Genomic DNA, 15,979 nt, shown 5'->3' with positions numbered 1-15,979 from the left:
TGGATATCAACTAGAGGTCCTGCCATCCCTATAATAATGACCATAAAGTGAACTTTCGGCATTTCTTCTCAGCCAGCGGTAGTAGTTCCGAAATGCTAGTAGTTTGTAGCCGAAACATAATTTACGCCCAAGAAATATAACATGCTCTACAAGATGGGCACAGACAGGAGTTTCTAATTAAATGTGAAATGCAATTAGAACATAATTTTATTAGAGAAAAATGTTCACGTGCCTAAAATAACTAATTACCAATAAATAACAATTACGCGAAAACTTCTATGTGTTTAGGTGGTCACAACATTTCGCAATAACGTCGTTTATAAATTTAACACAAAAAGAGCAGTCTATGAAGTCGTTGGTAATTACATATATACCAATATAGATTCCATGATACACTGTAACATTTAACTTATTTACTTTAAATGTCGGTGTTGTCGGTATTTATGCCTTCCTACTCAGTATCAATCAAGGAAGAATGGTAGCATGATATGCTGCGCGCCACGGCTCCCTTATTACTAACACAGAACATATCTAGCTGCTGCAATACTGAATAATTAATTTTCTTCTAAAAGTTATACATTCAGTAAAAAGAAACTGACAGGAAAATTATAAGTTAAGAAGAGTTCGCGCGACCAAAGAAGTCCCTCAGTAATATGTGGAATTATCAATAATCCGTTACATTGTTGTTGCCAGCGACTGTAGCGCCGCAACTGCATCAAATCGTGGCGCGGGAACATCACCGATATTTAAATAAATATCCATAAAGCGCAGATATATTTCAATGGCCGATGGTTAACATATAGTTTTTCTTTAGAAAATTAAGGAATAGGAAAATATACATTTCATGGCCCTATAGGCCATTCAAACATACCCTTACATTTAGCTATAGCTTACATCGGATAACCATTTGAAACTATGTAAATAAACTAGTATTTCAGCCATGAGAATACTCTATAACAAGTATTTATATTTGTTGTGATATTATAATTACATAGATCTAGATGTATATTTGTCATTCAAACCGAGTGAGCAATTTGTGTTATTCATTTTATTACCCTAATTCTATGTGTAATTATAGCTTCTGTAAACAATCGTGTAAGGCATTGCTATGTAAACTAGGCGACAGTGCAACCCAGTGTCGCGATTAGTGTTCTGCCGGCTCCACACATCGCGTACCACTTCGCTAAACTTTGGCGGATTCGTCATACATTGCTGGTTTTTCATTGTGGTAAATAAAAGCATTCATACAAACTATGAATTGTTCGCGTATTCGCGTCGTCATCTGTCTGAGTTCGGCGACAGTGTGGAGCCCACACTGTACAAAGATGGACTTTTCGAAATAAAGAAAATTGAAATAATTACTATTATCATAACGAGAAATATTTTCTATTTCATTACATTCTGATAAAGTTCTTATCTCATACGTCTTTTATTCACAATACATAGTTAAAATTCATTCGCCACACTTAGAAACAGATTTTACTGTGTATTATTACAACTACCTAACTATGAAATTAATCAGTTATTTTTTGATAATCAGTTATCTTCATTATAATTTATTGTAATATACATACACTACATACAATATGAGCTAGGAGGACCTTATGCGATACAGATTTACGTAAAATGAGAGATCAGAAGGAGATTATATCCAATATTACAATGGCGTCTTATATTAGCAAAAGCTATTTCTCATTTTGTAAAAGGTTCTTACAAAAATATCATAGACAACTATAAATATGTATATTGCATAACTTGTGTCGCATGTGTGCACACGCCACAATGAAAACTTAGTCATAACAAGTGTTTACCTATTCTAGATACTATTAAGTGTCTTGATCACCATTAATTTACTTTCAAACCCGATGTTACATTCTTCAGCCTTCTCGTGTCCATAAATATCTGTACATACCCTACTCTTAAACATAAATAGATGGGAAAATACACTGCATGAGCACTCAAGTGAATAATATTACTCAAATTAATCAACATCAAACACAATTTTCTTGATAGATTCTCAATCGGTCATTTATTGGTTTCTTTATACTTAATTAATTGAAAGCATAGATTTGCTGCACAATAGGTGTTAATTTGTTTTGGATTGTTGAATATTTCATAAAATATCAAAGTTTATATATAAATGTATCAAAACTGTGTCAAAATAGAAGAAAAAGTTTTATTTATTATCCTAATATTTGTGTAATTATAACAGATTCAAATAACATGAATCATCAAATACTTGGCGAAACAATATACATTTTATATTGCAGGTTAAGTAACACTTATGAAAATATAACTTAATTGTGAAGCAAACCAAGTATTCTTACAACATCATTAGTTCTCAATTTACCTTTCAATATTTAGTGAGTTTAGAACTGTTTATATATACTAACAGCCATAAATATTTTTTATGACGAGATGCCTTATATTCCACTAGAGTTTGCCCATTAAAGTAAAAATGTTAACTAAACTAGGATACCTAGCTTATTAAGTGCATAAAAATACTTATAAAAATAACAATAACCTTAAAAGTAATGTGATGAAAATATGATGGCAATTTTGATTTATCACTTAAAACTACACGCGTGTACTTAACAAAACTATAAAAAACTATTTGCCATTTGAAATAATAAATAGAACAAATATTCCGACTCAAAGTTAAAGTAGCCACAAGAAAATCAAATCAAGAACAAATCTCAGTGTGCTAACTATCATTAAGACTTAAAAAAAAGAACACAAATGGACCCAACACTAAACAAAGTTATTCTATAGTTAATTTTTCGTATCAAATAGATACATTTTCAAAGAAACTCATTCAAGTTTTGCAAACTGACATATTGGCTTTATTATAAATTAGTCTGTGCAGTGCGGTCACATTGCATTTTCCGTTTTTGAGGTACATTGGAAAATGGGTAACAAATCTATATAAAATTAATGATGGTCAGTCTCAACACTACCATTTTGATAATTGCCATCAATTTGTTACTTGACATAAAAGCTTATAGATTGTGTTTTCAAAAGTGACAATTATCAAATATCTAATCTATTACAAAATAAGTTATCCTATTGGGACTTGTTACTAAATCTCATTCATATTGTTGCAAAGCTATATTTTATACTTTAACTCTCTCTTCAACACAATAAATTCAATCAAAACAAATGTTAAATCACATCTCGACAATAACTTATATATACAGCATTATACTTAAATGTTACCATTATAAATACTCCTTAAAAGTTATTACAGCAATGTAAAGCGAACTATAGTTCTTATATCGACGATAACGAAAGAAATACGCGTATTTTTCTCGAGTTATTCATACAGATAGCACCACCATTCCTTACAACCCATTATCATTGTCCCAGTCTATATCCAATCCAAATATGCACGCACTGTATTGCCACTGCGAAAAACCGACGAGAATACATTCACTTGGGATTGTATGCGATCACACGCCCAAAGAAACTAAGCAGGTCAGTAATCAAACTTGTATACATTTTATTACATTTAAGTTATTTGCTCACAATAAATTGTGGTATTGCATGAGGAAGTTATCAATTTAACTGCGCCTAAATGCGTCTGTTTCATTTAGTTACATTGATGTAACTTGTTAGAGATTTTTATTCCAAGAGACTATTTTCTCCATGTCCTTACGCCTCATTTTCCGCTAACAAGGTTACTTTTAAAGGCCTTTTTTCTTCGTAGCTCTATTGGTAAAAGCAGCATTATGTATTCGAAGCTTCATAGGCTTATTTTCCGCTAGTGAGGCGTTGGTCGAAGGCGGCAGGCAGCAGGGGCGTGGCAATCAGCTGCCTCTGGTGTCAGCGTATGAGGCAGGTGAGGCAGAGCTCCGCGGAGCCGATGCAGTCGTCGTGGCAGAAGGCGCCGCACTTCTTGCAGAGGATCATGGCGCGGAGGTTGCAGACACAAGCCTCGTCTGCGCCCACGCTACGGCAACGCGCCACGCTCTGAAATATATTTGTCTTGTGAGAAACGTTGTGTGAGGTTCCGCCCTAGAATGGGACCATTCCACAACCTTACCACAACAATGTCTTATGAAACGACTAAGGAATAGTACTGGTAGGCAAGGCTTGTTCACTTTACGGCAGAACCATAGCATACCCAGGATCGACTTCAAGCAGGCGGATCTTTAAAATTAAGCAATGCATATTGATGGTGTTTTTTTAATAGATAGTGTGACCTGAAGAAAGTTTAGATGCATATTTTATTACATCCAAACGAAACCGGGACGGCCCGGTTATACAATAAATGCGAAATTTTGGAAGTGTCCTAATGACGCTCTGCTTGTAAATATATAAAAAATATATTTTATACGTAAGTTACTCATAGATGTTATGTATTATAGAAAAAGTGCACTTCTGTAGTTTTTTTAATAAACTTATTTCTATTCTATTCTGAAACAAATACTACTTACAACATTGGAATTCTGGTTTGAAGGAGGAGCGCTCGAAGCTCTCGGCGCCACATTGGGTGTTCTTTGCACTAAGATGTACTGGCCTACATTGTTCGGCCTATTTTCGTTCATCTGAAATTTATTTGTATCAAACAAATAAATATACGTAATGGACAAATCACATTTTTTTAAAAATACATATATTAGGACAAATCACACAGATTGAGCTAGCCCCAAAGTAAGTTCGAGACTTGTGTTATGGGATAGTAACTCAACAATACTAAATTTTATAACAAAAACATATATAGATAAACATCTAAGACCCAGGTGAATCAGAAAAATATGATTTTCCATCATGACCCGACCGGGGATCAAACCCGGGACCTCTCGGTTCAGAGGCAAGCGCTTTTATCACTGCGCCACTGGGGTCGTAATTTGGCGGCTGTCTCGTCAATATTAAGGCAAGACCACTGTTATTAACAATTAGTATTTTAGACCGTTACCTCGTTGTGTGGCATGACAGAGACCGGCAGCTGCCGCAGTAGCACGGGCGGCGGAGGCGGGGGCGGTGGCGGACGGGTGGGGCGCGGGGCGCGGGTGAGCAAAGCGGGCGGGGGTCGCAGCTGGCCCCGCAGCGCGTCCCTGTTGGGGCTGTTCTGGATCACAGCCTGGCAGATTTGATAGCTGCGTTCTAAGTTCACTGCCCCGGGAGGCACTTTGTTTGAGCTGCGGCTTCTGGAATTGGATTTTAAATGTTATTACAATATTTCATCTCCTTGATGAAAATGCATTTATTGATAAAAGATGGTGATAGTAAATTATTTGCATGTGCGGAGTCCTAATCTAAGTGCCTACTTATTTATATATACAATTTCTTATTGTTTATTCTATCAGACCAACAAGATAATCCAGCTTGTATTTTAAATGGTTGTTTGTTACGAATTTACACTACTCAACCAATTATTTGAAATTTCTCATACATGTAGTTCGTAATACAGCAAAAGATATAGAATATCATGCTAAAAAAAGATTGCAGCTTATGTACTGCACATAAAATCTTGAAACTGATCAAAGATAAGAAAATAAATGAAGATTGATCTACTAAGTGATAGGCTTAAATTCATACCTTGTAGACTCTTTTCCTGACTTAGATTTCTTTCCTGACTGTCTCGAACTCAAAGTCATGGTAGACGAGTTGACAGAAGTATTCGTGACAGAGGAACTAGACACCAAACTGGGGGCTGGATCTATTTCTAATTTTATAGAAGCATCTTTCATGGACTGACAACTTTCTGATGAGTTTGATGACTCCATGTTAAAGTTTGCATCCCTGTCATCCTTGTACATACAATTTTCATCATTCATATTTACATCATCCATACTAGTTTTGGAGTCTTCACTCACATATTTACTATTGTCAGAGTTCACATTAGAAAATGTATGGATCGACATCACATTTTCATTGTTTGACCAATCATTTTCATTTTTCCATGGCACTGAAGAGTTTTTTGGTTTTGCTGGGTCCTGCATGTGGTCATCAGGGTATGAGACAATCTGTAATTTATAAAGATTAAATATCTAAGACATTCAAATAATTTGCAAATAAAAAACAACATTACACTTACAGATGTGTTAGTAACTTCCATCATAGGTATTGAGCTGTTTTGAGTCATAGGCATTGTCACTACAGCAGTCACATCTGGAATAAAAAATTAATCATCTTGAATACCAAAAACCCATGCCTTCAACATTATTCTGATTGGCAAATTATAAATGACAGCTCTCATTGTAATTCTAAAAAATGTATATGTACCCTACATAACACTGTTTATAAAATATAATATATTTTTTTAATTTTGTATCATGCATACTCACTAGTTTCACTCATATATGATGATAATTCCATTAGATTTGGGTGTGGAGTATACTTAATGTCTTCCCCTTCTGTAATGGAGAATAAAATTAGTACACAATAATCTCATTAGTAATATAGCAATAGTTTGTGAGTCAATACTTACGAGTAGGCATTATCGACATCCCTCCAGTCTCTAAAATAAAGGACTCTGCATCCTTAAAATGCTCATCATAGTAACTTTGTATTATATTTTCACTTGGTCTATTCTCTTCTGATTTCTCTGAATTTAAAACCTCATTTTTGTCATCTACTTGGCATGTACTTTGTGAGGTCTGAGGACCTTCTTGGATTATTTCAATTATCTCACAGGAAAAGCTTTTGTCAACAGGTTTTTTGTACTGATTTGATACATCAGGTTCTTTTGATATTGACTTAGCATCCGCAACTTTGTCTGGTGCAAGCTCTTCTGGCAATTCATGAGTAGGAGAACTTTTAATGTCATTTTTATCAGTATTTTCTTCTATTTTTATAGTATCTTTAATGGCTAATGACTCTGTATTTGATGTTGTTTCATTAACACCAATGTTCATATTGACCTCAATCTTTAAACTTGACATAGATGATACACTCTGCTCATCATAATCATAGACAGATGCAGTAGCTTTGCTGTCTTCACTGTTGGTGTCACCAGCGTCTTGGCTGGGATATAATTGAAGTTCATCTTTTGTTTGGAGATGATCATTTGCATAATTTATGTCAGCATCAGAGCAATTGCTGTCAGGACCGCCCATGTTGTCAGTAATGTCAGGATGAGGCACAAATCTTGCATTGTCTAATTCAAAATCATCCTCATATCTAATTCTCTTTGCACAACCAATATAATCATCATTATCATCACTCAACCTTTTAGAGCTTTCTGGGAAATTGCTCTCTGAATCTGTTGTTTTATCTTCTTCACAGTCTTTAGATATATTAGATTCTTCTATTGTTACTACAGTTAAATCCAGTTCTTGTTTTACCTCATTGCGGTCTGCTTCTCCATCAGGTAGCAATAGAGGGTCAACTGGGGTTGTTGAAACTGAATCATCCATTCTCTGAACTGATGATGAGTCTGAGAAACTAAATTCAGCTTGGCAATCCACATAGCCTTGATTTTTGACATGTTTAATGGGCAATAAGTCTGGCAGAGGAGCTGATGACTTGTTATTGACCACACCTGATTCATCCAGGACCTCATCAGCTTTAGCAGAAGATCTTGTAACAGCACCAACAGACCGCATTCGTTTGCTATTGCTGGATGACTTACTTTTCTTAATTTTTGGAACTGTACTACTACTTGTGATGGATGCTGTTGGTCTTAACTTTATAGTCGTTTTCAAAGATGGTCTTTCGGAGTTCAGGTTTATTGAAGATTTCTCTCTACGTGATTTTTCTCCCCAAATTGGTTCAAAGTGTTTCAACTTCCAAGGATCAATCTTGCTTTTCTCTTTTTCTGCTTCAGTCTTCATTTTTTGTTGATTTTCAGGGGTGAATTCACCACCTGAGAGGCAGTCTTGCCATTCTAAGCAAGCTCTGGCAAAAAATTCATTATTAAGACTAGAAGAATTTAGTCGTCCGGATGGACTCAATCTATCCACATTTGGTAGTAATTGACCAAGTTTGTATTGATACAGAGGTGGCAGGAGTGAAAATGTGTGTTTATTTAATAAAGCTCTTATATTTGTATTAACTAAAATTGAATCTGGTGTCTCTAAATCAATACACCCTTCTCTAGTTTGTTGTAGCTGAGCTGCAGTAGATAGCTTTTTCCCACTTCTTTTCCTTGGTTTTATGCAAAACCCTGGTATACTGGCTAGCACTTCTCGCATGGTTGACGGTTTACTACTTGACTCTGAGCACGATGTCGCCGCTGTCCACTCCCGATTTTCAGGAGGTGGCGGTGGAGGTAGCGGCTTTACAATTATCCTGGGAAGGGGTCTGGAATGGTTCGAACTCTTTTTTCGCCTCTTCGATTGTTTCCTCGAGTGTTTGGTGGACTTTCCTTCATCTTCAGGAATTCGTATGACAGAGTAAGATTGTTCGTTATTATTACAAGTTGCGTATTTACTATCAGAAGAATTATCCGAGTAATCAATGTTATTATCCATTTCAGCGGCTGGCGATACATCCAGTTCCATTGTTAGGCGTAATGTGAAAACAGAAAACCATGAAACTAAAATGATGAATGTATGCCGATAGCGATCACTTATTCAACCCATTGTTGATTTCTTCACAGATGGAATATAAAATAAGTTTTCAATACCCAATGTTTATAAAAACATTCATCACAAAATCCTATAATTTCAAGGCCGAAGGAATAGCTAAATAATTATTCACAAAATTTTCTTCACAGTAAAACAAAAATGTCACAACAACGCAGAAAATGGATTCCACTAGTGTTGTCATCTATTAAAACTAAAAGAAAAAAACACCCGTTTTTTTACTTCCATTGCGTATCATAGACAAAAACCGGATGACAATAATGCGAAACAACATTATGCCCTGTTCTGCTTCTTCCTTCGCTTCGCTCATATATTTTTAAAAGGGCCCCGCGTGCGGCCTTTGTCTATGCATATAATTCTGCCGTTGCCTTTGCTTCGTTCGTCGTCCGTTCCGTAATCGTCGTAGAAGACGACGCCATTTTGATGCTTGATGCGTGTTCATTGATCGATCCAGAGTTCTATCAGTTGAAATATTAGTTTTTTGTGACTAATTTCGAAAGTTACTATATTATGGGTCGTGGAAGGTATGTATAACAAATTTATTCTTTGTATATCTTGTCTACAATGGATTGAAAACTATTTGAAAGCTTGGCGTGGGCATGATACCTAATTTACTTTGAAAAGAACTGTATAAATTATGATGCTTTGATCTTTCTTTTATATTGGCATCTAAATTTGAGATATCTTTTACCACTGACATTTTGGCATGTTGGATGGCAATCCTGTAGCGCCCATGGTTACGTGGTAGTTTTGTAACGAAAATCAATATAGGTACCTACCTAGGTACCTACTGTCTCATTTGTCTCTACTTCAAGAGTACTTACTTTAAAATATTCAATCATTTTGAATATTTTAAAGTGTGGAATATACGAGTAAATATTGTAACATTGAATTGATTTTAGGGATCGTAGTCGCGACCGGCGTCGTAGTCGCAGTAGAAGCAGAAGTAGAAGCCGTAGTCGCAGCCCACGCTATGGATTGGGGGGTGGTGGCGGCGGCGGCGGCGGCTATGGCGGCGGTCGGCGAAGCAATCCGGGGGCAAGTTTACGCAAACCAAAATGGGATCTAAACAGACTGAAACCTTTCAAAAAAGAATTTTATGTGCCTCACCCTGATGTTGAAAATAGATCTGATTCAGATGTAGAAGCATGGCGAAGTGAAAATGAAATAACACTGAAAGGTCGAGGCATACCAAAACCTACATTGACATTTGATGAAGCTGGGTTCCCAGATTATGTTATGGATGAAATTGACAAAATGGGATTTTCTAAGCCTACACCTATTCAGGCACAAGGTTGGCCTATAGCTCTAAGTGGTCATGACATGGTAGGAATAGCATCAACAGGATCTGGTAAAACTTTATCATATATCTTACCTGCTATTGTACACATTAATCATCAACCTAAGTCTAGCAGAGGAGATGGTCCCATAGCCTTAGTCTTAGCCCCTACTAGGGAATTGGCCCAACAAATACAAGAAGTTTGTGATAAATTTGCTAACACTTCAAAAATTCACAACACCTGTTTGTTTGGTGGGGCTCCAAAAGGACCTCAAGCAAGAGACTTGGATGCTGGAGTTGAGATTGTGATTGCTACGCCTGGAAGACTGTTGGATTTTCTGGAAAGTGAAAGGACAAATCTAAAGAGGACCACATATCTAGTACTTGATGAGGCAGACAGAATGTTGGATATGGGTTTTGAACCTCAAATCAGGAAAATAATTGAACAAATCAGGCCAGACCGCCAAACTCTAATGTGGTCTGCAACATGGCCCAGGGAGGTCCAAAGTCTTGCATCTGAATTTTTAAAGGATTATTTACAGATCAATGTTGGATCCTTGTCACTGGCAGCTAATCATAATATTTTGCAAATTATTGATGTTTGTATGGAGTATGAGAAAGAAACTAAATTAAGCACACTCCTGAAAGAAATAATGGCAGAAAAAGAAAATAAAACAATAATTTTTATTGAGACCAAGAGGCGTGTTGATGATATTACAAGAAAAATGAAACGAGATGGGTAAGATATGAATCAAATTTAAATTCTGATATAATTTTATTTAATCCAAAAGTAAAAAAAAATACTTTATTATTATTGGTATTACAATGTTATTTTGTAATTGTCTAGGTGGCCAGCTGTGTGTATACATGGTGATAAATCTCAAAATGAACGAGACTGGGTGTTGCAAGGTAGGTTATTCAATTAAGTATTTCAGTAATTCAATTTTAAATTTGGAAGTATTAGTTTTTATATATTTATATACTCAACATTGAAAGACCTTTTTATTTAAAATTTTGCAAGACAAATGTAAGCTTTGGCCGATCGAGTCGGGTATACTGATGAGAAGCGGTTTCGGACTGAATGACGCTCGTGGGTGTGCCGTCAGCCAGTAGTGTTCTTGGTAATGAGATGATGTCTGCATGTGCAGGCCTCAGCGCGCAGCGGCCGGGCGGCGGGCGGCCGGCGCCGCCCCCAGCCCTAAGCTGGCCGCCCCGCAGCGGCCAGTCTGAGCCGCTTCTCTATCCGACCGCGGCGAGGCTGGCCCCCTCGCTGCAGCGACGGATGCTGCGCCCGCGCGCCCGCGCAGTCGCCCGGGCCCGCGGGGTCGACGCGAGGCCAGTGGTTCTTGCTTGCCTCTCGCGCCGATGAGCAGTCGTCTTGCTCTCGATTATTGTTTTATGTGCCTTGTCCAGACAATTCTTCTGATGGCATCGTTATTAGTAAGTTGTGTTGAAAAGTAAATTAGTATAGGTTTAAAATTACAGCAAATTTTGCATTCAACCCCTCTCATTGATAACCAAGAATACATTAAAAATTGCAAAATCAAGCAGACATATTTTATTTGAAACTAAATATGATTAAGATGGACTAATGTTAGTATGGCATTTAGTCTAACATTATAATAATAAAAATGATTAGATGAACGAGAATACACTATAAATTGTGAATGATTTGCTATTCATTGCAAAATCAAGCAGACATTCATTATTTCAAAACAAAATATAACAATGATTACGATGGACATGTTAGTATTGAGTTTGAAAGTTTCTAATATAATAATAATAATAATTAATAGACAAACAAGCCAGAAACCTAATCCGTATCTTGAATTAAAGTTACCTAAATCCGTTTTTTTTAATGTGTATGAAAATATTGTTTTACAAAAAATTTGTTAGTTCCTAAAATCATTACTTGTATCTAGAATGTCACAAAATAGGGATTGTAGCTGTATCTATAGTGATCATTTAATTCTAATGTTGGAGCGATATGGTAATAAATAATCCAGGTAAATATTCTTGATGTCTAGAAATTTTTGCAAACATATAACTACATCAAATTATAAGCTTTATGAGCAATTTGTTTCCTGTCTACTTAACAGCCACGAATGTCGTCCCCTGTTCGAAAACTATCTTAATAAAGTATGTCGCTTTAGCAACGGAAAATCGAAATATTCTCGAAATCGTAAGCATTCATACGTCGCGTACAGCATCACGCGCGGACGCGGCCTGCAGCATTGTTGCAGACCACCGCTTTAAGGCCAACGCTAAACTACACGTGGAAGCACGTCAGCGTGTTTGTTTCGTAAAAATGTATGAGCGTTATTTAGGGCAGGCGCCTGCGGCGGGTTGGCACGCGTGGCAGTGGGCAGACGCATTACTAATTTATTGTTCTTGTCAAAAAATATTAAATTAGCAAATAATCCAATTCGGGTCGGAACAACTGTACACGATTGAGGCCAAAATTGTGCTAACTGGACGGCATGAGGAGGATGCACGCGGCGGGACATCGCAAGGTGCCGCAGGGCCGCGGCGAACGTCCGGAGCGGACCCATGTCCCGTGCACACGCGCGAGCGTTTTAGCGTTGGTCATTAGGGTTTATTTTTCTTACTTGTATAGAAAATTGCCATATATACTGGAAATTGTGTAAAAAGAATTTGCTACCAGGGGGCATTTTAAAGGCAACTTCAAATTTTATGTTTTCATAAAAAATAACATGAAATGGGATCAATATCCTATTTCATTTTAAAACTTATTCAGGAAAACATTTTGCAAAAGGGACAGTTTTCCAACTGGGGACATTATGTTACGTATCATTACTTACTAATTATGTTTTCAAAATTTTTATATCGGTTGGGTGGTTATTGAGCAGCGGGAGATAGATAAAGACGACTTTTCTTTAGGTTGCTGCAGTATCGTCTTTTGTATCTCCCCTGCCCTTATCGGTGAAATAATATATTTGTAAGTTCTTACTTTTCTTGCAGATTTCCGAAGTGGCAAAGCTCCAATTCTTGTAGCTACTGATGTTGCTGCTAGAGGATTAGGTATGAGAAACATTTAAATATAGAAATAATGTAAATAAATACAAAGTATACATTAAGCATATAATGTTTAATTCTTGAACTTTTATTAATTCTATATATCTTTCCAGATGTTGACGATGTGAAGTTTGTCATAAATTTTGACTATCCCAGCAATTCGGAGGACTATGTACATCGCATAGGAAGAACTGGCCGTACAAATAAAACTGGAACCGCCTACACATTCTTTACACCGTCCAATGCAGCTAAAGCTGCCGATCTTGTATCAGTTTTAAAGGAAGCTAAACAAGTCGTCAATCCTAAATTACAAGAGCTGGCCGAACGTGGGGGAGGCGGTGGTAGACGTAAGTCTCTCTTCCAAATTTATATATCAAATCAACAAATGGAATTGGCATACATGTTTAATCCAGTTGAGTTAAATATTTTTTGCCGACATGTTTCACATTTCATCCAGTTCCGCGTTGCGAAGTGTATACTTATGTGATTTTTGTTTATTTCCAGGCCACCGTGGTCGCGGTGGTCGGTACCGGCGTGGGGGCCGCGGCCGCTCGCGCTCCCGCTCGCGCTCGCGGGACCGTGACCGCGACCGCCGCCGCCGCTCCCGCTCCCGCTCACGAGACCGCCGCCGTCGCAGACATAGCTCCTCACGATCGTCACGCAGCAAATCCTCGAGATCTTCCAGAAGCCATTCGCGATCCAGATCCCGCACGCGTAGCCGATCTCGTTCAGGCAAGTGCAGCCCTCAAAAGGAAACTAAGGATACCACGTCCGCCAATCAAGCCTTACTGCCCACCCCGAAGCCGCTGCTACCTACGCCCGTCGGTCCCCAACTTCCTCCTCTCGACAACGCCAAAGGCCCGACCACTCCACCTACCAATGAACCTCTTAACAATCGAGTTCCCAACAATAAGGTTTCCAATAATACTGAAAACGGTCAAGGGGAATATATGCAACAACAACAACAACAACAACAACCACCACCACCTCCTCCCCCAAATCAAATTCCTCCTCTTATGGCTATCAATCCACAGATGAATATGTGTGTTCCCCCACCGATGAACGGGCCGGGCGGGTTTAATATGATGCCTACATATTATCCCGGCGCGGAACAATACGGAATGATGATGCCTCCTTTCAATCCTGCGGCCATGATGTCAGCAGGCGGGTGGTCGGCGCCCCCTCCTCCTCCCCCGCCCCCTCCTCCTTCGGACGGTAGCGCGACTCATGGGCACCAGGGCTCGGGCGGGAACGGTCTCGAGTCAGATTCCAGGAGACGAGGTCCTCGTCACGGAGGTCTCGGCGGGGACAGCTGCGGCCCGGGCCTGGGCTCGGGGCCCGGATTGGGCTCCGGCGGCGGGCTGGGCCGCGACGCCGCGGCCGATGACCGGCCGCGCGGCCGCGATCGCCGGCGCCGAGGAAGAGGACGCGAGCACGACGAGTTTGACTCGCAAGGCTCTGGCGACGGCGGGCTGGGCTCGCCGGCGTGCTTCGCTTCTGGCGGTCCCGGTGTGCCCCACGGGAGCCAAGCGCCGCGCAATCTGCCGCTCGCAGGCGGTGACCACATCGGCCCGCAGGGCGCTAACTTCACCGCTTTCGGCTCGTACGGTCCCAGAACTAATCAGAGAAATAATGATCGTGGCCAATTAACTAATGGAAATTATGAAGATGGTGGATTTAGCAATATGATGAACTATTATGGTCCTCCGAACATGGGACCCGGCCGACCTTTCGGTGTCGACATGGGCGGAATGAACGGTGCGCAGGCTGCTGGCTCCGTGGGGTACAATAATGACCGCCAGAGGAATCGTCAGCGGTGAATAGCACAGAGGTTTGTTACATAAAAACCAATGCTAACTCACCTCCTTAACACTCGTTATCTTTTTTTATTGATATGCCATCCATAACTTGTAAAAATGTATTGTAAATATAGAAATCAATATTTGTAGTAGCGCTCGCGTCACAATGTTTGGCATATCATTACGTTACTATTTTACTCAATTTCGTTCCATAAAGTTAAACGAATGTTAATTAAAATTATGCGTTTTTTCTTTTTACAGAAAACGGATACAATGGAGATTCCCGCCGTCGACGAAGGCGTTAAACATCGATGAAATGTGAGGTTCAATTAAGAACAACATTTTAAAAATACAAACGGAAATTCAAAATAATGAAAATTCATTCCATACATGTATTTACTAGCTTTGATTCATTATTATTAACGCCTCATAGCTACGCCTAAACTGGAGTTTTCGTGTTACTCCTTCCATCTCCCAAGTCCATTTTATTATATCATTATTACGTTCTTTACCTCTTTAAATTTTGCTAAGTACTTTTAATAGTACAAGAACTAATTTTGCAATGGATATTTCCATTATTTTTAGTACATACATTCATTGTATATTACATAATAGGATTAAGAAAGACAACATGTAATCATTTTAGCTCCATACATAATTCTGTTTAAATATTATGTATACTGAATAAAAATACATTATATGTAATACCACTAATGTTTATGTGTAAAGTATGAAAAGGCCTGTTCATAAAAACTAAATTTATAAAACTTAATATACAATGGTGTAATTTAACGCAGACAAAGAAGGGAATAATTCCATGAATAGATATTTGAATGATAATTTGCATAACGATCATTTTAATAATTCCCATTTCTGATTGAGGTTATATAATACTTGTCTCAAAAACGTTATAAATTAATTGTGTCATGAAATGCAAACATGTATTAGTACATACATCTCTGAGCTGAGGATGTTATGAATCTTCCTAGCCATTTATTCACTATGTATGCAGAAGGTATTAAAATTTTGTATAAATTCAAATTGTTTTTATTTCATCTTCCAAAACCTCTCCACTTTTTAAATAGGAAGACGCCAACCATAGCTACATAGTCTCATCCGCCGTGACGCGCATTGTACCTTGTCACCACCCCATCTCGCAATGCGAAGTGAGGCAACCACCAAGAGTTCAGTCTATCGATGAACGAGAAAGGTACCGATATACTAAAATACCTTTCATCAAAAAGTTCTTGGGAGTACTGGCTCTAGTCTTATATAGCTTCATGGTAGGTTTCTTATCAGTTAATAGTAATATTCTCTTCTAGCATATCTCACAC

At 38.3% G+C, this 15,979-nt stretch overlaps 2 protein-coding genes across 3 annotated transcripts; one reads left to right on the top strand and one right to left on the bottom strand.

Annotated features, from left to right (window-relative positions):
- Positions 1–189: 189 nt before the first annotated feature.
- On the bottom strand, positions 190–8,729 carry Asx (Additional sex combs). Of its 2 annotated transcripts, none has more exons than XM_053745438.1 (7): positions 6,434–8,728; positions 6,291–6,359; positions 6,041–6,114; positions 5,542–5,969; positions 4,919–5,150; positions 4,437–4,547; positions 190–3,969 (listed from the first exon to the last, which is right to left on the bottom strand). In XM_053745438.1, exons 1-7 carry the CDS (start codon positions 8,445–8,447, stop codon positions 3,823–3,825), a joined length of 3,075 nt encoding a protein of 1,024 aa, XP_053601413.1. In that variant the 5' UTR covers positions 8,448–8,728; the 3' UTR covers positions 190–3,822. The 2 variants fall into 2 exon arrangements, 1 of the variants encoding a protein (XP_053601413.1); XR_008404722.1 differs by having other exon boundaries at positions 3,829–3,969; positions 5,820–5,969; positions 6,434–8,729.
- A 153-nt stretch (positions 8,730–8,882) lies between these two features.
- LOC128670079 (uncharacterized) lies at positions 8,883–15,686 on the top strand. The gene is made up of 7 exons (XM_053745455.2): positions 8,883–9,055; positions 9,434–10,549; positions 10,658–10,719; positions 12,793–12,852; positions 12,960–13,193; positions 13,351–14,677; positions 14,907–15,686. Exons 1-6 carry the CDS (start codon positions 9,042–9,044, stop codon positions 14,664–14,666), a joined length of 2,802 nt encoding a protein of 933 aa, XP_053601430.1. The 5' UTR covers positions 8,883–9,041; the 3' UTR covers positions 14,667–14,677; positions 14,907–15,686.
- Positions 15,687–15,979: the final 293 nt, after the last annotated feature.

The sequence above is a fragment of the Plodia interpunctella genome, chromosome 1, assembly GCF_027563975.2.
Source record: "Plodia interpunctella isolate USDA-ARS_2022_Savannah chromosome 1, ilPloInte3.2, whole genome shotgun sequence".
Lineage (NCBI taxonomy): Eukaryota > Metazoa > Arthropoda > Insecta > Lepidoptera > Pyralidae > Plodia > Plodia interpunctella.
Note: the sequence above shows the minus strand (reverse complement) of the source record. Positions and strands in the feature narration are given on the sequence as shown.